Below are 27101 nucleotides of genomic sequence, written 5' to 3' on the forward strand. Positions count from 1 at the left end.
GGCGAACAAGCCTGTCTTCAAATACGGAAACCACTGCTCAAGTTGAAAATATCTGTACAAAAAATAGACTTCCTCAGGATGGGAGAGGGATGTAAAATTGTACATAGAAAAGACTGACGGGCAGTCCCTGGGACAAATGCTGTCACCGTCTGACAGACGTGAGACGCGGATCACGTGAAGAACTCGATGATAGTGATGGGTCCGGAGGTGGAGGAAAGAAAGAGTGGGGTGGGTCAACCGGGAAACTGGGTGGTGGCGGTGGTGGTAACAGGACAGGAACTTGGGAGAAGTCCACTGGTGGTGGGTTGTTAAGAAAGACAGGAACATGACCTTCAGGTCGCTGAAGTGGCGCCGTGGTTGTGTTGTGTGTAGAGGACTGGTGGACTGGGGAACTGAACGTGCGTGCCTGTGTACGACGAGAACCTTGAGGAAAGGGCCGATTGCGAGGGATGAAAGACCGGTCTCGATACCTGTTATAGTGGTGTGAAATTCCGTAAGAAGGCGGAGGTCGATTGAATGCATTATCAAAACGTGCATTGTCCCTGGAAGAGAGACGGGAAAATTCAATTTTTGTTGGTTTACATGCAGATACAAAGTGGAAACGGGACCACGCAAGGTACAGAAATGCTGTTCAGTTGTGCTACTCGTGAACTATCTACTGTTCCTCAGTTTCTTAACCTTCGCAACAGTTCCGTTCTATTCTGAGGCGGTTGCGCCATATCAGCATCGGGCACAAAGCAACCAGTTAATTAAATACATTTAGTGGGCATCGTTTTCAATGCTACTTCAGCACCATGCAGTAGGCCTGCAAGAGGCAAAGCCCTCCCGGCCGAATGCTGCCTGAAAAAGTTAACAGAAATCTATAGAACGTGAGTATTTGGATAGCAACTGAAAGGTAATTTTAAGAGGACGACCCAACGCTGCGATAGAAGTCCGACAGTTGGTCCCAAGAAGTGGTGCCCAGAGAATACTTACCTATACCACCTAAAAGAAGAATTAGAGAAGCGGAACAAAAGTGAAAGCCGCAAGGAGGAGTAGGATGGCCCGAAGTATCCGTCAACAGAATCAACTTGTTAGTCAGCGCACTATATCTATACGCACATACCCACAAGCACCGACTAGAACTGTCATGTACAATCTGCACAAGTGTCACAATGAACCCGACCATAAAGTAGACCTATCGAGGGCATAGATTAACTCACCGATCCCTGTTGTACTTATCTGTGTGTCGAAAAGAGCCATCGGCATCCGAATCACCGTGGTGACGATGATGATGATGGTCATGATAAGTATGATGACCATCGCGTTCCCGAGACCGAGAATGACTATGCCTATGGTGTTTCCTTACAGAGTTCGCTGAATCGATAGCAGGACCACCACCATGGTCAAGATTGCTGTTCTTATGTGCATTGGCGTCATTCCCCTCGAGATTTTTCTGTCTTCGTTTCGCTGCATGCTTGTAAATGTGGCGCAGTTCGTCTGTAGATTTCTTGGAAAATATCTGAACGAATTCCCAAAAGTAGCTGAAACATTTGGAATAAAAGAACGTATAAATTCGGTGCACTATTTGAAGTCCTCTGGAACTGAGCTAACTACGTTTAGGATTAAAACGGGCAGAAAATTTACCGGAATCTATGAACAGTCATCGTGGTATGGCTATATCGCGGTATGAAACACCACCGACCCTCTGAAAATGTACATGAAGAATAGGAAGCACCGACTGATCCACACAGGGGCGTTCAGGTAGGCCTCACAACAAAACCATTGCATGTACCAAGACTAGAAGCAGTAAATCACCATGATGGGATGACTTCTGCAATCCTGCTCGCCGAAACAAACTTTCCGGGGAAAGAGCGAAGACATGCGGGTAGTTGAACTGGTTGATTTACTTCCAAGTGGCCGTTCCTTTTGATACACACAAACACTCATTGACTGGTAACCACTAAACAATATTGATAGCACTGAATCTATACCACCAGGTGATACTGAAGGCTTTTTTGGACACGTGACTAAACGTGACCGATAGCTTCGCACGGTAGCATTCTGGGGCACGGTTGTAATATACGTTGAAAGTATTGAAGATAGAAAACAACGTTTAGTGACTAAATATTCAGTAAACAATAAAATCACAACTACTTCGGAAGACTCGTCTTTTTGGGATTCTAATAATTACTACGAATGTTACACGCAAGTGTGTAGAATATCCGAAGAGAAACCTCCGGTCGAAGTGGAAAACTTGATCACATGCTGATGAAAACACTCGTAAGGAAGGAAACTTGCATTAATACTGTTCGAGAGGGTTTATATTAGTCGTCCTCTAAACACCTGCTGTTCCATCAAACAGATAATCTGACGTCCCGTGAGGAGAATGGGAGGTACTATGCTTTAGTTGAAGCATGTCTGCTTGAGGTCGGTATCCATGCCACACGATAGGTACGTAAGACACCTGCAGTGTGTTGTGATGGCTTTTGTCTGTCTTACACTGCTATGTTACACATGGGTGCTGTTCGCATTCCACAGTTGATAAGTAATATACCAAAAGGCTGTTGCGGCCAGTTGGTGACGGACCAGAAGCACCACTTCAGAAAGTAATGCCTAGACTGGCCCAGCGCGTTGCACACCGGTGAAGGCTGTAGAAGGGTTTTACTGGAATTTTACGTCAAACTCAGATCGTTCTAGGGTGAAGCATACTCACAAGTTGCGGGCACACCAGCAGAGAGTCGAGGGTTTAATCATAAGCATTCGCGAAATAGGCACAGTAACGGAGTGTTCCACCATAGTGGTGCCACTAAATTGCCCCACTTCCACGCAATGTTTCAAGAGCCAGGTCCCACACTATGGTTGATTGATTCAAAACCATACAGTAGTTCCGTCATTCCACTAGTCTTCGTGACGGTCACCAGATGGATGAACGATTTTCAAGCTACAAAGTTCTAGGAATGAGTTTTCTAAATGGGAGTAAGGATATGAATAGTGAAATAGCTGCCAATATACACACACGGTTCGACGCGGATGGTGAGTGGGGCAGAGACATAAAACCAGTTTCACAGCTTACCCTTTCCATAAGTGTTTATTTTTCTTATCAGTGATCTCATGCACGAGATTGTGTATATAGTCACCTATCCGAAGAACAACTTTGGAAAACTGTTTTGCATCTTCTTCGGGTGAATCTTCTAGGTGCTCCAGATGTTTGAAATGTTTCTTGATAGGCAAAAGTTTTTCTTTGCACTGACGTGGGGTAAAATGGAAACATGAATTCGGTTAGTTGGCTGTGGTGAGGAAACAAGAGAGAGGTTATTGTCCCAAAGTTATCACTTTCTCACTCCAGAAGTGAATTACCGTCCATTATTACAACTTACGGGCCTCTGTAAATCAAAGTATGGCAACCCTTGCCATTCACCAGTATGCTTTCGTTGTCTACTCTCATCCGCGTCACCGTCAAGCATATAATGTGCCTCGATCAGGATGATAGTTAAAAACACAGTAATAGATATTGGCCTTTTTCTGCCTTCAACCTGGTCTTGTCCGAACAAACCGGTAGTACTTGCAAACAGACGGTGTTTCTACTTTCAATAGGATAAAAATCCTGGTTTGAAGACTCACGCGAAGGGGAGTGAATTGTCTTAAGAATGCATTGGAGAACAATTTTAGCTAGACAAAGTAGGCGTACCTTCTGAAGGTCTATGATTCAATCTATTGTGATGCTTCCACGAATACTGCCCCGAAACTGCCGTCCCAAAATTACCTGCACACAGGAAAATGGGAGTGGCCCCCAGAGTGCTTCTCAGCGCAACACCGAAGTATGGCAAGATGACGTGGTTTGGTGAATTGGACTGGAAACCTGCTTACAAGCCACTCGACCCGCCCATGTCTTAACGATGCCCGTAGTTGGATCCACAAGACCAAAGCAAGTGTTCCTCAAATGTAGATTCTTACCCCTACAATGTTCCCTACAGTTAATCAACGATCTCCTCTCTTCGTTTAATGGATGTATCAACGCTTTTGCAGACGACATAACCAACCAAATTTTTAAGAAGCATTCTCTAAGCATTGCGTCACCTCGGAATAGTGATGGCCATATACATGCCAACAACACACTGGACATCGATTTCACAAACACTTACGCTCGTCATCATCATCATCATCGACAGCATGACATCAGTGTTCAACACTGATGCTTCACTGCCGTAAGCAGCCGAAAGCAGCCGCATTCAAATCTACCGAATCTATCCATGTTTCTTTTCCTTCAACAAACTTTCTAATCTTTATTGACTCTAATCTGGTTCCTAAATCGTCCTATCGGTCGGTTTCTGGTGTTTCTTCGACGAACAGTCTCAATTGGAATCTGCAGGTGGAACTGATCCTATAGAAAACTAGGTTCATTCTTTCGTCCTCGAAAATATCTCTCGCCTTCCAAACTTCTAGTCTTATACAAGTACCAGATTCACTTCACTGTGGAACATGACGGCACTCCCTTTAAGTATCACTCATCCTAGATAGTATTTGACGGAAATTTGCACATCTCCCTGATTCTGCTTCGTTGACCGATGATCTGTAAGCCTCCTCTGAAGGACACCCCCTCCGCTAGTTCATCACTATTACTGCGGTAAATGCTCTGTTGAACCCGCCTCTTTCTATCTCGATCGAACACCCATCGAGTCGGCCGGCGCGCCTATGCCCCTCGAGCCACCAATATCAAGTTTCAGATCCCTGTTGGTGGAGTCCTTTTATCAGAACTGCTGGCCTCCGGAGTGGTTTCCCACTCTTTTCCGAATTCTCCTCCTATTTTCACGACCAGGGTTAACGTTCATGTGTCTAAATCCCCGTGATCCCCCAAAGTTGTGCTTTATTCAGGCACTATCCGTTCCTACGTACTTTTCTATATTTCACTGGGTGAAACGTGCTTTTGACCAATTCGACGTTCAACACTCTCTGACCTGTAAACTACTTTAGTGTGGTAACAGCAGATATTTCATCGGAAGGAATGGTTTGCAAAAAGAAAACCCACCTTCAGAAAAAGTGGACCTCGCATTTTCCGGAATTCCTCCTCATCCTCTTGATTAATAGACAAAGTGAAGGACAGGGTGCTCGCAAGTGATTCACTGGATTTTGGCTCTGATTCAGACCCGACCACAGAATCATGATGTTTGTGTAACTTTTGTTTCGAATCTGTCTTATTCTTTGACTCCAGCTTCGATCGCTTGGTAGCTACAGGAACATTGGACGGTTTTGTGTCCTCTGTCTCTTCAGAGTCGGAAGAGGAATCATCAGTATCAACAAACTCTGCTGACTTAGGCTTCGATGAGTTTAAGGAAGCTGCTGAAGGCGTGATCTTCAAGTTCGATTTGCTCCTTCTATGAGATTCCGTCTTGTATTTTGAGTGAGAATCCGTAGGCTTACCGTCGGTTTCAGTACGTTTTCGCTTCTTACCAGACGCAACATCGGGAGAATTCACACCCGTTAGGGGTTGTCTGTGCTTCGCAAGCATTCGCAGTAGATAGTCAACACGTGATCGTATATGGCTGGCTTGCGGTCGCTCTGAAGCCGACATTGGAAGTAGTTTAGACCCGAGTCCAAGATCCGCATCTAATTTGATGGCTTCCCAGTTATCATATCCATGTTCGTAGACACCGGCCAAAAGACGAACATCGTCCGACGCATCCCACGGACACGACCAGGTAACCAGTTTTGGGACAAACGGCAATTCAAAATTCATTCGCGCTTCTTTCCCGCCCTCCGGAAGACATTGATGTAAAGTTTCTAGATACTCCAAACTCTGAAGTAATGGTTTTGCGGCAATGGAAACACGACCGTATTGAAAGACGGGACCTTTGTTAGTGGGTTTCTGCGCTTCCTCGTTAACAGCTTGGTTGGCTATTTCCATCGCTGACTGGCATCCTTTGAGAACAGCATCAACCACTTCCAGAAGTTCCTTTTCTGTTCGATCCGGCAGCTCCGCATCTGCGGCTATTGCATCTATCCGCTCTAGAGGACGTGCAAACCGTTTTATTGCGCGCACAAGTGCACGAATTTCTTTCTCAGATAATTGGGTGGGGGCAGCTTTACCATCTTGCTCCTCAGAGGAATCATCTGAGGAATAATCCATTCCAGCTTGAAAAGCCTTAACCTGCTTTCTTCTACGGGGACCAAGTTCGAGTTCGACTAGCGTCTTCTGTATCTCTTCTGCCTTTAACTGTCCGCGAAACTCACTCGGTATGATCTCATCCCACGACTTTTCGGGACCCACAGCTAGTGGATGATTGCTATCCATATCATCATCAACAGTGTCAAGAGTAACTACTTTAAACGAAGATAAAAGTGCGTTGGCTGGATGGGCCTCTGCCGTTGCATCAGTATCTCGCGTTTCTGCTCGGTTCAGAATGTCGTCAATATCGACCTCGAGTTCTGCGACATCTTCATCATTCCGATTGAACAGGCCTTCAGCTCCGTAACGTAGAATCTCCGTTAACAACTGGCCTTTGGAGGTCTCACCCTTCCTACTAACAGCACTCCGACTGCCACCTGCTGAGTCCATTCGCTGTATTACGAGGTGGTCAAGGACCATTTTCCTGGTAGCGCTCTCGATGATTTTTTCTTCAACAGACTCTTGAGTGACCAATCGATAGACAGAAACTTGCTTGGTCTGGCCGATTCGATGTGCGCGTGCCTGAGCTTGCAAGTCGTTCTGAGGATTCCAGTCCGAGTCGAAAATTATGACCGTATCAGCAGTCGCGAGATTAATGCCTAAACCACCGGCACGAGTTGAAAGAAGAAAGCAGAAATCGGTGGAACCATCTGCATTGAAATGGTCCAAAGCCTGTTTGCGCAGTGCACCGCGGATAGATCCATCAAGTCGTTGAAACCCCCAACCCCGAAGTGTCAGGTAGTCAGAAATTAGGTCCAGCATACGGACCATCTGACTGAAGATAAGGACTCTGTGTCCCTTGGATTTAAGGCGCTGCAACAATTTGTCTAACAACGTCATTTTGCCACTTCCGCGTATGAGGGACCATAAATACTCATCATTAGTCCATAGTCGCTTGTCGTTCTCTTGAGGAGGCGCTATGAGGTGAGCGTGGTTACAGCATTTCTTGAGCTCCATAACAATATTAATGAATGAGGCCTTGTGGCCACGAGTGACTTTCATGAGTCCATCATAATTACGGGCAAGGATAAGGCGGTATATATTCGCTTGTTCTTTTGTCATATCGACCCTTAGGATCCGCTCTATCTTCTCTGGTAGGGAACTTTCGACATCCTTCTTCACACGTCGAAGTAAGAAAGGACGCAAAACCTTGTGAAGGTGATGAAAGGCCTCTCCATCGACTCGAGCAGCTGGATCATCTTCAGCAACACTGTACGACCCTTCGAATTCCTCCCAAACAGGAAACCTCTCAGGCATGATAAAGTGCAGTAATGCCCAAAGCTCCTTCATTGTATTTTGCAGCGGAGTGCCTGTAATGAGCAGTCGGGTGTTAGTGTCAAATGTCTTCAACGTTTTATACAACTGACTGGCATCATTCTTCAGACGATGTGCTTCATCAACACCAAGAAAAGCCCATGAAACTTGGCCCAACCAGGACTTGTCTTTGAGAAGAATCTCATACGTGGTTATGCATACATTGAATTTCAGAACCTGCTGACGTCTGGAACCACCAGAGCTACCAGCAGACCACTCATGCTCACGGATCAACTGACGAGATACGTGATCACCGGTGTATATAAGCGCGTTCATTCTGGGAGCCCACAACTGCAGCTCTTTCTGCCAACTGGAGACCGTACTTAGCGGAACCACTATCAAAAACGGGCCGTACAATTTGTACTCATGAAATAGACAGGATAAAAATCCGATTGTTTGAATGGTTTTTCCTAACCCCATTTCATCCGCCAGAATGACACTATTATTACGGCACCAAGCACGTAACATCCAGTTGATTCCTTCTAACTGATAGTCCCGGAGTTTTAAATCTGCTGAGTCGCCTAGGTAGTCCGGTTGCTCAGTGAGAGGTGCAAACTTTGGACGTGTGTGTAACACTTCACATTTGTTGTTTGGAAGTTCTGTGGAACGACAACGCGCTTCATAATTTTCAACCGCAGGAGGGTACAAAGCACGGACGACTTTACCAGACTCCCAAGAACAAAAGCGATAATCCAACCTACACCATTTAATCAGATAATCAAACGTGTTGGTTTCCGGATCTCGACTGTGAGCGACGATCCGCTCCACCTGCATCTTGTCGGATAATATTTGTTCATTGCGTTCCTCCTCATAAGCCATTGTTTCTAAATCTTCACGTTCTGCAAAGCGCATATTCTCCTCTTTTTGTTTTAACGAGGCCTGGTAAGCTGCTAGCTTTTTAAATCCGTAAACGGGGCAACCACGGTCTGGACTCTTCAAAGAAGCCTCAGTTTCCCAGGTAGAATGGATATGGCTCCAGTTACGCCACTTGATGAGGAACTGAAGTTCACCAGGTTCTGAAGATGGGTCAAAATCTGCGTTCAAATCCTTCTCGAGCTTCGTATTGTACAAGGTAGTGGGATTTCCAAGTGCACCCTTACGGCGAACAGCATGAGTAAGGACTTCTTCGATGACATCAGCCTCCTCAGCCTCACCCCAGTCGGCATCTTGATATGGAGTGTCCGCCAACTCCTCATCTGACAACTGAGGGGATCCACCCGACTGTTTGCCATCGAAATCAGTCCTGGAAATTGAAAAAAATATAAAAAGTTGGGACTAAGTGCAAAGAAAGGTAAACAAGGGTCATCAGCTGCACAGCACTATAGGTGATCAATGAAACGAAAGGTGAATCAAGCGGTAAAGAATGGTGTGAGCCAGATACCGATGACAAAATACTGAAGGGATGAGCTGGATGATGTAGGCAATGACCAGAAGCACGCATATAACCAGCATGATGAAGCATGCAGACAACATTGGCCTCGACGCTAGGAGCAAACCAAAAATGCTAACCTGGCTGCCAGCCTAGATGAACATAGTTTCCTGACCAGAGGACCTTTGGGTTTCTGGAAGGTTGTCTGCTGACTGAAAAGAAAATCAGTCAGAGGGTAATAGAAGGAACATAAAGCCAGAGAATAAAACGCCCTGACAAGTTGAAAAACTATAATGAAAACAAACGGGTTATTACCTGTTTTGTGTGCTGGTTTGCAAAGTTCGATTGTTTGCAGCTGGACGGCGGTCATAACCCTCCGCTTCTGATTCGTCAGAGCTGTCATCCAGAAATGCGTTTTTGTAGTTCACCCGATTCCCGCGGGTTCGAACTGAGCGATTTGGCCGCTGAAAAAGATAGACGGATGGAAAAAGTCGAGATAGCAGTGGTAAGTCGAGGGTGATACCACACTATTTATCAGGTAGGTTAAGCTAAGTGATCAACAGCGTCGGACAAAACAATGCTTCTTTGAGTTCAAAGAAGCTCGTCACTGGGAGAACTTCGCCTGCCGACAAGCCTCTACATGTGAGTGACAATGCTTGTAAGAAGGGAACGATCAGTAGTCAACATTACGGCCGTGAGAAAAAATGAAGTCAGTCAACAGCTGTTACGTTTTGTAAGCTTTTTGCAAATAACGTTGGAGATATCCTACAATATTTCCAGTTTCCAGCAGCCTGTGACTGTTAGTTGAAAAGCGAAGCATCGTTAAGGCTTTTTTGAAACCATGCGGCTGCTTATTCTTGGAGGGTTGATGGAGTGGTTCTTCTCCATTAGACCTAATTAGCTCACAAGACCGACCTCGAGCAAAAACCAGAAAGTAGCAAATACCCCCGTCCTGCAAACACACCAGAATATAATTTAAACAGAATTAAGAAGCTCACTAAACTGCTCACTGGTACCTTTGCCTTTCCGTTCCATTGACTGTCAGAACTATCGTCAGTAGTTTGACCTTCGCCATCAGAATCGCCATCCGAGTCACGTTTCTTGCGTCTGATACGAGCTGCCGCAGCATCCGATGGCTTAAAGCGAAATGGTTCTTTTCTGCACCGACCAGATCTTCGAATTCCGTAAAGCTCCGGATAGTCCTCGAACTCGTCCCGTAGCTGTAATAAAGATACATAACAAACGATAGAGCTGGAATGTTGCGCGCAACGTATGAATCGATTAAAATTATCACTACACAAATTGGTACACACTACCTATCAAGTAGCGCACAGTACCAAAGTAATGTAAAAATTCATGATTAGCCAGACAGGTAAACAAGACACCAGCAATACTTAATTACTGATGCATTGTAGTTGTGAAGCTTTGTCATCCTGTCGGTGCACAGAGAACTAGAAACAGGTCTGGAAGGTCAGTCACATCGATTAGCAATGAACGGAATCTTAATGCAATCCCTCTGAATAGGGCCACATATCGTTCGTTTTTCCTTCAAGATAACAACCTTAAACCAAAACTCACTCAGTCATATGTGGGCGTTCCCCCATCAATGCAGTTTCGAATACAACTAATTCAGTTTTGGACCCCCAAATGGATTGATTTCGGCTTCAATCGAATTTCCGATTCGCGCTCTTGGCAGGCGAATTTCCAACCAGCTCACAGATAACTTTCGATGGTTTTTCTAGGTACTTTATTTGTTTCAGATGTTAGATGATCCAAACACTTCAACGACTCTCTTAAAACGGTGTTCCACTTCTCTGACGATATCTCCAGTCGCAAGGCAAACCGCTAGCGAAATCACTATCGTTAGAGTACGGATTGATCCGTTGTGAATGTCTGTGTCGTAGTTACTGGATGGAAATTGGTACAATCTACATTATCCAATGAACAGAAGGAAAGTGAGGACTACCTACGTCTAGAGTACTTTGTTTCCACCTGCCAACAAAATTAATTTCTGGCTGAGTTTAACACTGGTGAAAAATACATGCCCGTTAGGAGCTGTTTTTGTTGTTTTTAGATTGATGTTTTTTGTGAAGTGCTTCAGCAAACCCATAAAACAGTGGTATCCACTAAACTTTGCGCTTCTCCGAGTTATTTATAGGTAGAGTGTAAGGATCCAGGTAGACAGAAACTGTAGTTTGGAAATCGCTGTACCAGCGTTCAGTTTCATGGCATTCTACAACTCCACTGCTGAAGTTCGGAATGACTCAAGACGATCAGGGTATCGAACCAAAATATACATTACTTTGTAAGGTTGTAGAAAGCTCTTCGACAGCCCGCGACCGGTTTCACTCTTCTTAGGGCTCATCAGGTAGGTGCAGTTCCGGGGTTTCCCGTCAATCTTATGTTCTATTCAAACCCGAATTGTACTAAGTTTGAGTAATACACTCAGCTGCATACCAATTTGGTTTTGACATCATGAAGGGAGGATTTAGCTGAGTTTTAGGTGAGTCTCCCGTCGAAACCAAATTGGTATGCAGATGAGTGCATAGTGAAACATTACTTCGTTTGCACAAACGAACGCGACGCAGTGAAGAATACATCTGAATTTCCAACCATAAAAGGTGCACAACTTCAGCTTATTTGGTATATTTCACCAGTATCCCACCTCGACTAATCATCAATGATAGATTCATGTCTGGTTTTCAACTTTTGTAGCTGGGACATTTAAAATGGATGTCCTAACGACGAAGTTTAAAGCATAACTTGTCATGTACGACCGTTACCATCAGTTCACCCACTGACCATCTTGCAGCACAGTTTACATCCATATGAACAAATTCGCTATTCGCCTCGCCATTGTGGTTGGTTCTGTTTCATTCAGTGAGCAAAATTACACGAGATTTGAATGTCACCATTGTTGAGGTCTTAGATACATTATTACTTATTGCCCTCATCTGTCCAGTGGAACGAATAAGACGTTCAAACTTGTTGCTGAATCGAGTTGTTCCACCGATTACGGTGAAGTATTGTGATACAAAATCAGGAAGAGTTCAACCACTTTTATCACGGCAAAAGAATGTTACCTTTAAAGAGAAAACAAGTCCCGGGGGAAAGTTAGCCGTTCTCGGCTCCGTTGTTTTACGCTGAAGCCCAACAGACTACCAGGAACAACTTGCAGTAAAATTTAACTTGAAAGACAGACCCTCAAAGGTATACAGTGGTGCACCACTGAAGCTAGGTGTTAATGTAAAAGAGGATACCTTGCTGACCTAGCCCAGGGAAACAAAACATTTATGCTACAGGTTAAACAATCCGGATTCCTGTAAACCCAAAATATGAAGTATACAATGGTCGTACATCAAATATGCTTTCGATTATGGCGGAAAGAAAAAGGTGAACACAAGTGGGCTAAATTGGTATGTCTGGTTGAGCCAAACAGCAGTTCTTTACCAATGACTACCCTTGGATGTTCACAGTCGTTAACACTCACCATACTTTGTAACGCGTATATAATGTTTCACTTCGCAATTTCCATCTTGTAAGGAGGATTGCCCTCAAAAGAAAATTTCTGTTTTGACTGTCTTCTAGGGCATCCCCTTTTCCACTGTAGCTTATTATTACTGATCATTCGGTCTGTGGCGCTCTTCGATAGGCTCCTGCACGTCTCTATTCATCACACCATTCATCTTTCTCCGATTATATCAGTTATATCTGACCCAATCCATGACACAGAGCCTCCAGTTATAGAGATTTCGACTGGAAATGAAACAAGTGCCATGGTTAGAGACATTGTCAGACGTGGCCTAGTAGCGCCCTCAATGGCGCCTTCAATGCTGCGCTGAAGTCCGTGTCAATGCAGCCGATGGGTCGATTGGATAATTGCTCCAAATCACATGACAGGCAACTGAAGGAGCCAATAGTATAGGATGCCGTGGTCCAATTTGACTTTGGTGTTGTGTCGGTGCATCTGACTGGTTCAGTCGATTTGCATTCTTAACAGCCTCCGCTCCTCCATCCTTAGTGACAGTTGCCGTCCCGTTCATTCTTCCAAGGAAGATGGCCATGCATCCACACACAGGTGAACCGGTAGCTGATATTGGACTTCGCGTACAATGCCAACGGAACTCTCATCAATAAGATTTTATCGCAACTTGTGAACGAAACTTGGCATGACTGCAGTCAGTTCCTTGTGCCGCAGGTGTCAGGGAATGTTTCGTGGTCACTGACTTTGTACCTTAAGTACGGTAGATTAGTAAGAATGCCTAGTTTTGGGATCTTAATGACAGTTAGACTCGAGTGTCTGTTATCGGGAAGTGTAATTGGTGCATATTTGTCGGGAAAGCTGGTGCAATTTTTTTGGTCAGACCACGTTGACATCGCATCGGTACGAGGGTTATGAATTGAATATAATAGCCCGTCAAGGAATATTTGTGAAATACCAACCATTGAGTGGTTCCAGCAGCCTTGTAGTGCACCAGAACATCGAAAAAAAGGAAGAGCTCCGTTTTGGCTCTGCGAGCTGAGCTCATTTTTGACATTGGGGTTTAGCGGTGCGAAAATGCCACACGTTTCCTCTCGTAATTTCGAGATAGAATACCGACAATGGATGGGCTACAGTACCAATCGTCTACAAAAATATCAACTGATATATGACCCAAAACTTTCCATTGCTTGGTAGTAAACACCGTGTCGACCCAACGACTGCATCTGACACTGAGTTAAGCACAACAAACAATAGATTTGTTCAAGTCATCGTTATTCTCAAATGCAACCCAGATTAGTGTAAGCGAAAACAGCATTTCATTCGGTTGACACAACCTCCGCAAGCTTCAGACGCGGTAATTTTTCTGCTTATCTATTTATTACTGAGATCTTTAGCATGCGTCTGATGAGACAACGAACTAGACCCGGAATGTCGTGCAAACTTTCGTTGCTGTATTCCGTCTTCAAGCGTTTATTAGAAAAGAGTTGTTCTTCATGAATGATTTTGCCGCAGGTCCCACTTGAGTCTTTTAAGCTAATTTTGTTCAAGTACTGTTCAACTCTGTTTTGGCCCCAATCCTGGATATAGATGCTCAAAGCAACCCCTCCTTAAGGGCTAAGTTTTAACTCTTCCGTGCTAGTCACTCGTTAAAATCACTATTCACGTGTTTGTAAAACCCAAGACGTATAGACGTTGGCCTCTGAAGCTAACTATTCAGCAATCGTACGAAAGTTAGTGGGTGATACATTCAAAGGTCGGTGATTCCCAACGGAGAATTAATGAGTCAGACAGTTACCACCAAAGAAACAGTAGTATTCACAAAATCAAGTAGTGGCAGATGAAATCCGAACAAAGAATAGGATAGCCTGGAGATAGGGTGTTTTCAGGAATGCAGTCAAATGTTTAACGACCGTAATTCGGAGGGAAGTGCTATACTTCCGGAGAAGTAAAATGAGCACATAAACGAATTCCCATCACCTCTGGGCGGAACCATCAACTCACTTCGCGTATGTTCTGCTTCCTAGATCGAGGCTGTTGTCCTTGTCTGGAATACACTGGCTCTTCCCTCCCAACGGAGGCTTCAGATAGCTCTGAGCCCGAAGAGGTAGAACCATCGCTCCTGTGCAAATGAGGGACAAACGTAAGGATTAACGAATTACGAGCTACCATGTGAGCTTAAAGTTCACTCTCCTCTAAATGTCATGAAGTACTTTGCATATGTGGACAACGGTATGGTAAACGATCTAGTGGGAAGCAAGTACGCCATGATCAAGTACTGTTGGATCAAATACGAAGTTACTTTTCGAAAGTTTAAGGGACCTGCGTCCCTCTAGCCCTTGGCCTCAAAATGGCCTTGGAGCGCCACCTTTAGTACTCTCCGGAAGGTTACAACCTGACAAGATGGAAATAAGTCTCACCATCTGAAATGTTTTTGGTTAAAATCTGAACAGAATGGAAAAAATTAGCTCTTTCTGACGCCTAACCTGGTGACTATTTTCCCGAAGCCTGCTTACCAAAAGTGCAACCAACATTTTCTGGGCAAGGTAGGCCAAACACTTGTTTTTCGTCCTTACATGGGTCAGCTTGCCCGTATGCAATTATGGCGCCAAAAGTGGATGAAAAGCCGACCGGAACAGCTGCTGGTTGGACCCAGTTTCCAATCCTTTCCGACCCTATCCAGTTCTACTCAGGGTCGTGGTCCTTGACAAAGTGGCATGCAGGATGTCTGACTAAAACCTGTCAACATGGTTGTCGGTTTGTTCGCTGAGCCGGGGACTTTGATTGATTGGATCGAGGTTACGTATTGCCCCGGCTAGCGACACGTATGGTAACGCACATGCAACAGTCCTCAGCGCACAAGTACCGATCCTTCGCTACGCCCCTAATATCGCACTGATGATGTCACCTCGATTGGTGGTAAAACACTTCAATTTGTCCAGCTCAGAGCACAAACTAACGACCACCTACAATACCTACATTATCCTTCTGCCAACATAGTTTAATTCATATACATCGCTTGTACATTACGAAAAGGGAATTGACGCTGACCGTGTCCTCTGACCTTTTGCTGTCACACTTCACGCAGATTACGCAAAAATTTCAAGTGTTCAAAAAGGGGTGCACGAATAAAATCTACAATTTTTTTCGGTGTTTCTTGTTTGGCCTTAACAGGTGCTACCACCGCTGACGCACACATCACAACTCACTGACGATATAACCTCGATCGGCGGTGACATGTTTGCAAACTAGCTATCCGATATTCGGTCCCGCGAACGTACATAAATTTTTTGTTCGAAAACCCCGAGCTTCGGTGCCAATTCGCTCCGGAATAACTTCATCATCATCGACAACATGACACCAGTGTTCAACACTGATGCTTCACTACCGTACAAATGAAAGTTCTCCTGGCACGTACCAGGACAGTTGTAGGCGATCCAAAATAGTTCGGGTCACACCGGGCTTGAAGGATGCTGATAGATTTCTGCACTGGCCTAAGCATTGCAAGATTTTTTCACCAGTTCATCGGTGATAGCGCCTAATGGATTGAAAGAAAAGTCTGATTCTCTCTGACAGCAGTATTACCCAGTGTATCAGATATTTGGCCGATTTCTCATCGCAGGGATGACGCATCAATCCAGCGACTAAGTTCTATGTAGTGGAGCAAAATTTACCCCCTGTGGAATAAAAATTCTGTTGAAAACATGAATCACGGACTTCCAAATCACTGCGGCTTCGAGAGATTCCTTAGATTACATGGGAAGTAATTGCAAGCAATAAGTATGGGCTTCCATTACACTCGGAACACTAAATCCTCACCGAATAACAGAAAACAAAATGATGCATAATTATCAAGAATGACAACCCTCTACCAATTCATTTTACGAGGGAATCTGGATCACGAGAGACGACCCAAATAAGTGATGAATGCGCGAACTGCTGACCGGAAGACCCGTGGACCGAACCCAACCTATGCATCTCAACTTCTCCTGTCTAGGCGTTGTCGACCTGGCAGTATCTCTGCCCTGCGGCCTACCATCGGTCTGGTAGCTAGGTACCAAAGGCGTGTTACAGCTGAACGATTGTTTATACTTCCCATCTACGGGAGACGTACAGTGTTCAGGATCCGTTGGAGCGGAGCATACTTGGAATGATTGGGTAGGGAAACCTAACTTGATGACTTTCAGTAGAAACTCCGAGGAGGCTTTCAGACTGAAATTGTGGCTGTCCTACCGGTTTTCAGTAAGCTCACTTGGGCTGTTGATATATCCACGATACTTCGCCAGGAACAGAACAGGGAGTCGCCGAATTTGCTAGGTTAGACTAGACCACCAAGAATTTCCAGAATAATGCAGCTGTTAAGGTGGTTCTTTGTTGAGTCCACCCAACAGATGTGACAGCCAACTTTGGGGCTGATGATTGTTTCGATTGTTTCCCCTATGCAGTTATTAGTTGTGACCAAGGATCTGTCTTACGAGCGACTAGCCATCCACACCAAAAAGTAATGTTATTATTGGGCACACATACTTTAAAGACTTAAACACGCAAGAAACTATGCAGAGTTCATAGTTGATTGGCATTCTTGGGCGGTAAACCATGCCATAATTTGTACACCATATTCAGCAAATTATTATCTAAGGGATTATCAAAAAAGGAATGTCACCGTTTTCGAGAAAAACACTCATTTGCAAATCAATTTGGTTTTCATGGGAGACTCAAATGAATCTCTCGTTTATGATGTCCTCCAGCTGAACGTGTTGCACATAGGCCGCCTCATGATTCAATTGGTACGATATTCGAGATATCGCATTATATTTTCATAAAGGAAACCACTCACAAGGTTGCTGAAAACTCTTCGACATTACAGTCGTTTCGTCCTTGTTGGAAATCAGCAACTTTATTTGCGAAACCAGTCTGGAGCAGGTCCTAATTTCTCGACTCGTGACTTCTATTTTGAACCACTCGTAATCTGAATTGGAACCGAAGATTCGACGTTCATCTCTAGCCATCAAAGGTTCTGCTAGAAACGGTCCGAATTGGGTTTGTGTTCATCTTTAATCGTAGGAACTGCTCATCTGTTTAATCCGGCCACACTTTTGCTAACAATCTATCGGCTTCATGCTATTACAGACCAGCGGACTTCATACAGATGAAGGTTCCTATCTAAAATACATGTTTCTACAGACTGCGACTAGCTCAGCTGACGCGGAATTCGATTGCCCTTATGCAAGTTGACATTTTAATTAAAAATTCATAACCCTGGAACGAACATCGAAATGCTGTCACCAGAAGAGCTCATGAGCCGAACTACATACTTTTGTGACAAGTGGTCTTTCTAGTCAGACCCTAATTCTGTTCGGCCAACCCGTTCGTGAGGTCCTATTTGAAACACGATATATAAATCTCTTAGAGACCTACAAATATAACAAATTGCCGAAAGTTAACGAATTTAGTTCGCCGATAGGCACACATGGACCTGATGAATACAAGCGGTGCGGTATCTGTAGTTGTGAAGACCACGGAGGTGTCATTTATGGTGACGATCACAAGTCTTACCATTAATAAAGCAAATATAAACAATCATGACAAACGTAATTTATTCGCCGCACAATGTCTTCGGGAATAAAAAGCAACGCGTTGCGGTCAGATTTAGTCTCGGCGATACTCTCCAAATTAGATACGATGGCTTTTATATCACACCCGTTGTTGAGGTGAAAAGTAGGGCAGATAAAACGAGCAACAGATCAGTTGTCAAGGCTTGATAATTAACAAGACACTTCGAAAACAGTAATTAAAAAACAGTCCCACCAAGGAGAATGAGGAGCAATTATGTTACTGGGGTAAGGGTTGAAGAATCAACCACAGGGCGGGAAGGTTAGGTATATTGCGGTGTATGAGCGTGGCGGTTCTGGGTACGATTGAACCGAACGACTGGTGCTTCAGTTGTGGCCAAAATGCGACACTTCACTGCCTTCGAATGTGTTCCATGCATTTAGTTGACAAAATCAGAATGCGGTGGAGGCTGACCGAACGAGGTGACCGCAACACTTTAGAGACCTGGCAACTGCGCTATTCAACCATACAAGACAATGCTCGAATGGGTGCCTGGTCTTGCGGCCGATATAACTTGATCCGCCGGGACAATCCAAACAGTAAACTTGGAATCACCTTTATGCCGGAAGCGAAGAACCGTTCAGTAGTAAGTAGAACGTGTTAATATTGTCTTCTAATACTCTTGACATTACCTGTTCGAACGTGTTCCCTGTAAGTGGCGGTTTCATGTACAAGGGTTTATTTGGAATTGAATGTCTCGCAACTAACAAGTCATAAAAACTTTGAAAAAACACCGTTACTCCAGCAAATGCAACCTCGATAAATAGTCATTAGGCGTGGACTTTTACACACGTCACTAGATTAATTTCTCGTTTCACAGGGAGAAAAAACTATTGAAATATGCATATTGGCTGTTTTAAGTCTTCTTCCGGAAGACTAAGTTAAACTATCCCGTCTGACTCACTGGGGTTCCTGTGACCTCTCCTGCGCTTGGTTGGAGATATTGTGGGGAATAGCACGTGATCGATATCAGTGGCATTCCTGCTGTCAGTCCTTCTCCAGATTGTCTGATTTAGCGCTTGGAAGTGTAAGCACTTCAGAATGCTTGTGGCAAGAATTTACTCATACTTTCCCCTTCGATCTCAACGCACTTCTATGCACAACGCATTCGGCTGGTGATTCGAAGTTTGCAGCCAAATTGCCCAGCTCATCAAAGAAACCACCAACCATAACTACGACCAACAGACACCAAACAGTTCAAATCTACCGAAACAAAAGCCTTTAGACAGAATTCAGGATAACGCCCCTGGCAAACGAGGTAGGAGGGCCGCTGCTTGTTCGAAATCTACCGCTAGTAGCAAGATCGACAGCAAGTCAGCCTTCGGGGTTGACATGTGATTAACACCAAGACTGCAGACATTAATCTGATACCTGCTTCAAGCGACCAAAAGGAATTCGGTGGACAGCAGGCTGATTGCTCGTGAACATGATTTGAATGGTCTTTTACTTTTTCAATACTTCTGAAGCATTCCCAAAAAATGATTGCACCGACACGGATAGCATGGAATATACCAACCACCCAAAAACCTAAGGTAAGGAGTGAGAATACTCCGAATTGCTGAAAATACGCGCCATTGTCCGTAACCAGGAGACTGAAGAACGTTGGCATTCCATTTCTTTATACTATGTAGAAAACAACCACAATACCCCAAGTGTATCGAAACAACGCTTATCGCTACAAAGAGACAAGTCAGACGTTATTTACCCTATCTGGACAGACTGTGGGAATTTTCAGTAAAAGGATGGGGTTCCACCAGTCGGCTGCGAATACCTTTCAGAATATACTAGGCATAAACACTACCGTTTTGGTAAACCTGTTACGGTAAGAACATCAAAGCTAGTAGTTTTGAGCATCCGTCTTCCAAATCATGTCTAGTCTAGCGACCTAAAAACGGTAAATTATGGATGACAGTCATTGGTGAGTTTCATATATGTGCCACATACTCTGCGCACATACCACCATGGAATACCTCGATTCCGTCGAGAGAAAACAAGTTCTGATTCATCGTCCCGATCATTCGGAAGCACTTTTGTTTTACACCAAACGGCATGAAGGACGTAGACTGCGTGTTTGAAGACTATAAACGACGTTGCTATCGTGAAAAACGCTAGCTACACACGCGGCCAAACCTGAATGTGGCAGCCGCAACATGGCACAACTTTTCTTGGGTATTCTACAGGGACCCTTCTTTTCACAGACCTCCAATCACGAAATGTACCCGAAGATGAAAAGCCCATGGTGTTTCAAAATCTTCTTTCGTGGAAATTCTCCTTACCAGCAATAACCAAGCAGGAAACACTTTATATTCGTTAATAAGTTGCCTTCCACCGCAGTGTTGTTGGCTCACATTGTTCGATTGGCGAACGAAACAACTGCCCAGCACACCTTCGTGTAGCAATGCTTTCGATGTCACAGTACCAGGTTTTAGTTCCCTCATGTTATAGAACAGTGAAAAATGACGTCACCCATCTTCACTGCTGCTCACGCAAACCGCACATCTTGAAAAAATTATTTACCCCTAATTAATCGGAAAATGTTTGGGACCAATTAGTTATCTTTTCAGAGACTGTGCCGTATTTCAAATGGAAGGACCTACTAAGTTACTGATACCCGTAAAAGGAACTTTTCCGTGGAAATTGCTGAAAGAGGCTGCAAAATTGACTTTGGACCTGAGATGTGCACAAGTCACAGCTGGTGGGGGCGATCTGTGAAAAAATCCAGCGCGAGCGAAATAGCACGCGTACTACAGAGGACTTCGACTAGCATTTCCGTGTGCTTTCCATACGACTCAGAGGACCGATCGGCTGATTCTTCGTTTCCTACCAGACAGAAATCCCATAACCCACCAATTACGATGTGCAGAGATGGGAAGTTCCAAGAAGTTACTTGTTTTTTGTGATGCACTACTCATAAGGTTGCTGAAAACTCCTCGACAGCCTCTGCAAACGAACTTAGTTTTTCGAGAGACTCAGCAACCTTATGAGTAGTGCGTTACAGAAATACATATGTATTGCGATATCCCGAATATCGTAGCGACTGAAACATGAGGCGGACTGGTGCAGCACATTTAGTTGCCTGGAAACATCAAAACCGAGAGATTTAGCCGGGTTCCAGGTGAGTCTGTTGAAAAACCAAATTGGTTTGCAAATGAGTGTATATACCCTAATTACTTAGACTTTGTTTTCTTTTGTTGTAAGTTTCGGGGGAGAGCCAGCTCCATTACTCATAAGTGAGCGACCAGGCTTTTTCGAAAATTTCTGGATGAATAGCGAAGGCAGTCAACAGCCCTTATGACCAGATACACCCTTAAGCGCTGGACCACACGATGGAGCAGTCCATCTAGAACGAAAGATGCCAGAGCACTGATGGGCAACTGCGGTACCCACAAATCTGCAAGCAGCCCATATAAACCAGCTGCCTCACTCACCCTCAGTTCAACAGCTGACTTAATTACGCGGGGAATTTGCCCAGACATCAAATGAACCTCAAAGAATGCATGTGCTGCACACCAAAAGGGTGTTGCAGGCCCTCGATTACTACTACATCATTGTCAGCTAAAGTAATGCGCGCTGTGCGGACGAATAAATCCGGTTATTTATCATGATAGTGCGAGCACCGCTGACTCATCTAACTCTATCTGATGGTCATCGCTTCCGACTAAGCAGGGCTCTACGTCAAGAAAATGGCAACCTTTCACTGATGCGAGTCTCGACTAAGTCCATAGTTGGACTACAAAAAAAACTAATGCAACAACCACGGTGTATGGACGTAGGGGCCGGTGCGATAAACGTGCCATGTGACAGAATAGTTAGTTGATCGCGTTCTCATCCGCGACATCAATTCTTGCTTCACTTATCATGACGATGTCTTCGAGATTGTGGAGACATTCAAATGAACCCATTGAAGCCTATGGGTACAGCGAAACAGTAGCACCGAAACGGCTATACAGCGACTACTTATTTTTTTTACCTCCACACCGTCGTAGTTAGGATGAATTGTGGCAGCTCCACTAAGTACATAAATTACTCGTTCGCCTGCACTGTTACGCAGCCTTGCACAGCACCATGCTACTCAAGTGGTCTACGTGTCTGTACTAGACCCTAAATAAGTAGCTGCTCTCGTCGCAAGTAACGCATGTACTGCTTACTTCCCCACTTCGGTCTGACGCCATGACGCGTGTGCTATTCGAGGGACAACCCTTTCCCATCCTACCGAAATTCATATGGTAAGCGCCAGGGACAGTGAAACACAATGCTCAAGTCAATGCTTTCAGACGTTCCTAAACAATTCTTAGGCATTAATTTTTAGTCTTCCTGACAGACCCCTGGAGATTTTACCTTATCCATCAATTGTATCCGTACTTAGCATTGACTCGCCTAAACGAGCCGGGCGAAAGGTGCGCTCCTCTCCACATGGCACAGGACCTTAGTAATGCACCACTGGGAGTCCCCAGCCAAGTGGGGACAGGAAGTAAACAGGGTGACTGCATCCATATGGGCGAATGGATTCGACATCTACCACAAATGGTGATACTTGTCACTCGAAACCCACCGAACAATGGTAGCAGAATACGAGCTCCCACTAGGGGATTGCTATTTCTGATTGACTCTTCTTACAAACTTGCCCCAAAGCATTTAGCTGTTGCAAAAGTAGAAACCAAGGGAGCCAAATCACCAGACGACCTGGTACGACAAATAATGACCAACCCTTACAGCACGTACTCTCCGAGCTATTGGAACTGACCAGTGCTTCGCATGGAATATATTGCTCCCGTATATTCGCCAGTACGTCATCCACCTCGCTCCAAGGCGCCTACACTGCCTACGACAGCCATCCAGTCTGGACTTGGAGCAAACGACCAGCGTAGAGAACGCTCTGAACCATTTATAGCGGAGAATTCCACCTCAGTCTAACAATACTTCGGTGTCTGTGGGTGGCCCTTCTGCTTCCCGTATGCGGTTCCAAAAATCAGTCAACTCTAACACGCTCACGCGACTCGGACAAATGCCATCAATCCATGACCCCAATATGCTCTTCCCAACCATGGGATTCAACGTTGAGTCACACTGCCAACCCGGACCAGTCTGAGCTTGCAATCCGCAAATGTCGTTTATGCCGATCAAACCCTGGCACGACGACAAGTGGCATGAAAAAGTGAGCGCGGCCGGACCCCGCATTTACCGGCTGAATGCACTCCGTGACAGCCGAACTATCAAGCCGTGACCGATTCCCCAAGTCCCTCACGAAAGCATGGAATATGGAATTCGACCAGCTTATACGATCCAGGTTAAGTGGCCAGGGTATTCAAAATCGCGCACCCCTCGGTCAGGGACATAACCAATCGATCTCACGTTGTTCGGCCAATTGGCAATCTCGATCCAACGGACTACATCGATCCCGACTGGAGGGGCACTAGGATGGCTGCCGCCCGGGGAGATCCACGTATGTCACTATGGCATTTCACTGATCCGGCAAATCGTACAGGAATAAGATACTCCACCCAGACACCGTCGGTGGGTGTTTTTTGGCTCCACCGTGACTTAACACTTTCGATCAGCGCGGCTCACCTGCACGTACAACTGACTTGGACCTATCGCCCGATGACGCACTGCGTAACTACACAAATACTCATATTGCCCCGAGAGTCCTTCACTCGCTGGAATTTAATCCCAAAAACGCACCCGCCCACTGAGTTCAGGTTCACTTTGTGACGACTGTGGAGAGGCGCGCTGAGGGGACGTCCTTCAACGCCCGCGGTTCATACACACTAACACCTGAGTGTGCGCAACGAACACTTATTGGTCAGCAAAAGTCCCGACAGATTAAGCCAACCTACGCCCGATATCTTCTCGAATGGCTAGCGGACTTAGTGATCCTGTCACCTAACTGAGAATATGGCAAGTCCACGCGGTTCGGCCCGCCCCATTCTAGGATATGTTCTATTCAGCATCACGTCATAATGCCATCGGGTACTTCTGCACCAAACATGCATCCCAGGCCATGTTTATCCTTCCAGTCGACCTGAGAACAGGAATCTGGTAACTACCCATACAGAACCGTCCTAATCGGGTTCCACAAGAAACACTAGTCTCACCCAGCTACGACCGTGAACACGTTAGATCTACACTCACCGTACCGTGTAACCTACGTATTCAAGGTGATCACCTGCATCCTAAAGATGCAAAGTGGGCAACACTGCACGTCGTTAGCAGTATCTAGTCAAATAACATCTTTTGGCTATCAGACGCCACTGCAAGAAAAGAGGAAATTTCGCACATTCCAGGATACTCGGCAAGAACGCAACCCCCTGGAAGCACCCCAGCCGCTGAAACAGAACCCGACCGGACCGACAATGCGCAACTAGCTATCCTCACACGAGTACTGAGCTGCACCCGGAATACGCGTCGAGGTGAACTAGTGCATGTAACCCACATCCTATGTATAAAAAAGCAGACGGGTTACTCGTCCGCAGACGGTCATATTGCGAGCGACACAATAGCAAGTTTGGCGTATATCTTTGCGTGCGGACTAGTTGCCGGTGGGCGCACCTCACCTCAGAGCAAACAACACCAGATAGCAGTTTCCCAACGGATGCCACGCTAACGGACCGACACGCTACCAAACAATAAGTGCTGACCCAAAATCGACAATTCCCCTGCAACAAGACAAGTGTGAAAATACACCGCGGGGCGTTCATTCTATGACGCAGCTAGCGTTTACACCTCTAACACTATATCGGAAGCCTCCTAAGTTGCCCGACCGCTACAAGAGCGACGAATTCGGAAGAAAAAAGCGGGAGACCGCAGAAGAGTGATTTTGACTCAAAATCCTCCTAAGGACTACAACTCTCCTACTGCCTTAATAAAACCAAAAACGCTGGTTACCATACCTGGAAGAGTCGCTCAGTGTTCTAACCTGCCGGCGGTGCGCCTGGACCTCGTCCACCATAACTGAAAGACGGAAAGTTGCAGAAATACATGATCGGCTTTTTGCATGAAGACCAATCACACATGACGGAAAACCTCATCGCAGCCACGAAAAACCCTTCTAAACACAAGATCTAACCCACTAGGCCGATATAAAAACGATTAAATTGTCACTCAGAAACACAGACACTCGTCCCTGATCCCATAAATACCACTAAACCGAGAGCGCCACACACCCGCACAACACACGACCGCATCGCAGGCAGACAAGCGGTAAACTAACCTGGAGGAGGTTGCCGATCCGTAGGACGTTAAACCAAGATGGCCGTCGAAAATTCTTCACGCTGATTGGTCCACAGTCGCCACCTATGTATGTTGATTCATTTGAAAAAAGCTGGTCAAATCCAAGTCTGCTTGGGTAGAAAGGTCTACAATCCTAATAGAAACGTAGAGAAGAGGCCTCATTTCAATCGAGCCGGTACTATCTCGAATAAGTACCTGGTTTCTTGAAGTGTCGCGTGTTGAAGCTCTCATAGCCGAAAGTTCAAGCGCTCCATTTGAACGCACAGAAACTGAGCCCACTATACGATTTGCATGCTCCAAAACAGAAACCTCAGGAGATGCATATTAAAGCGGCTGAATCAGGCAAGTACTGATAAGCCCGATATCGTCTGAATGTAGTTAGCCTGTGGACACACTGATGTAACTTGAAGTTACTGGGTGTCCGAGCCGGGACTGATTTTTAATAGTTAGGGCTCCGGCGTGAAAGTAGGCGCACAACTTCCATGTATCGTGATTTTTTGCGCTATCTGTGTAATCTTAAGTTGGATAAACGAGCTGAATAGGCGCTTAGTATTCGCACAATGGAATTGACTTATCGAAAGCTATGACCTGTCCCTGATAGACCGAAGCAATCGGGTAATCGAGTTCAGAGTACCAGTCCACAAGTTCGAGCCCCATTTAGGCATCCCGGGGTATCAACGATGCTGGGAAATTATTCCATCAGACTTTTCTGCCAGAGGTATAATTGCTTCAGTGGACAATTATGAGCTGTAAAAACGTGAGTAAGATTGGGATGGTTTTCGGTTTGAGCACATACGCAAGAAAAAGCAACGCTTTGGCGCGATGAATTTTGCTCCACTGGTAAAGGTTTTTGCACCTAAGCGAAGTGTGCGGCTAATGGGCACCCTGCTGAATCCACTTGATCGCTTTCTGTTCAATAAGGGCGCACGCTACCTCTCCGGGTCTTTTCTCACGCCTGGTCATTGATGGGTTGTAACACTTCACTCAGTGTTGATACTACTGGAAATGAACTCGAGTTAAAAGATTTAGTATGCGCAACTGCCAGGTCTCGGTGCTCCTGATAAAGACTGCAAACTCAATGGGCAATGATACAACCACCCTCTCTTATGATTCTCCTATACGAGGCGTGACAATCCTGTCAAACACGCCTATAAGGCCATGGATATTGAGCAAACAACTTACACTACTGTGTCTGTCGACAGATCATTGAAAACCAAATATTTCCGTGTGTTGTTACTTACACGTGGCTAAAACTATGATGTGTGGCAGTGGTCAATTCAACTGCCTTAACCATACACGGCATGAACACATTCACATCCTAGACTGCTCTTGTCGGCTGCTATATTTTTTCTCTAGCCGTGGAGATATTTCAAAACGAGCTCTGTATAACAAAATGAACATTGTGGATGAATATGACGGCTTTAAGGCTAGAGTGCCCCTGTCCATTACAGAAACCTTCGACTTAAGCAGGAAATGCAAAGGCCGTGAGGTATCAGTGAATCGACACTGCTCCTAAGTTAGATAGCTGCACCGCAAATATATTGTGAGTGTTGGCGAAATGTGACTGCATTGCTCCGCATATCTGTCATGAAGGTTTGCCTAAGACCAATGAACCTGATTTCCGTCTTTTAGGGACATTCCCTCGCAATAGCGCACGCGCATATAGGAACCGTATTGATTCCCCCTGTGAATCAACGGTGAACAAGGGTAACTTACCCTGTTTTCTGGCTACTCATGAGTAACATGACTTACACTCGTTTATTATGACACCGTTTCGTTTGCGTGCTGCTCGGTTTCCCCCGTTTCGTTCCTACTTAAGGTCTGCTTATTCCTTAGTAACTGATGGCAATATTTTGTTGCCCATCCGTCATTGCCTGCAAGTTCGTCTTGATTGCACCTATTTTCGAGCACACACTCCGGTGGAAAAGCGGGCTGACCGGGTATCGAGC

General features: G+C 45.3%; 1 protein-coding gene across 1 annotated transcript; it reads right to left on the reverse strand.

Moving 5' to 3' along the window:
• On the reverse strand, positions 1 to 25108 carry T265_00038 (hypothetical protein; the record flags this gene model as incomplete). Its single annotated transcript, XM_009163695.1, has 10 exons — positions 1 to 542; positions 1203 to 1523; positions 3056 to 3228; positions 5009 to 8702; positions 8969 to 9040; positions 9144 to 9292; positions 9845 to 10048; positions 14314 to 14431; positions 24813 to 24873; positions 25086 to 25108. The coding sequence occupies 9 exons, from the start codon at positions 24869 to 24871 to the stop codon at positions 143 to 145; spliced, it is 5190 nt and encodes a 1729-aa protein (XP_009161959.1).
• Between the last annotated feature and the right edge of the window lie 1993 nt (positions 25109 to 27101).

The sequence above is a fragment of the Opisthorchis viverrini genome, assembly GCF_000715545.1.
Source record: "Opisthorchis viverrini unplaced genomic scaffold opera_v5_1, whole genome shotgun sequence".
Taxonomy (NCBI): domain Eukaryota; kingdom Metazoa; phylum Platyhelminthes; class Trematoda; order Opisthorchiida; family Opisthorchiidae; genus Opisthorchis; species Opisthorchis viverrini.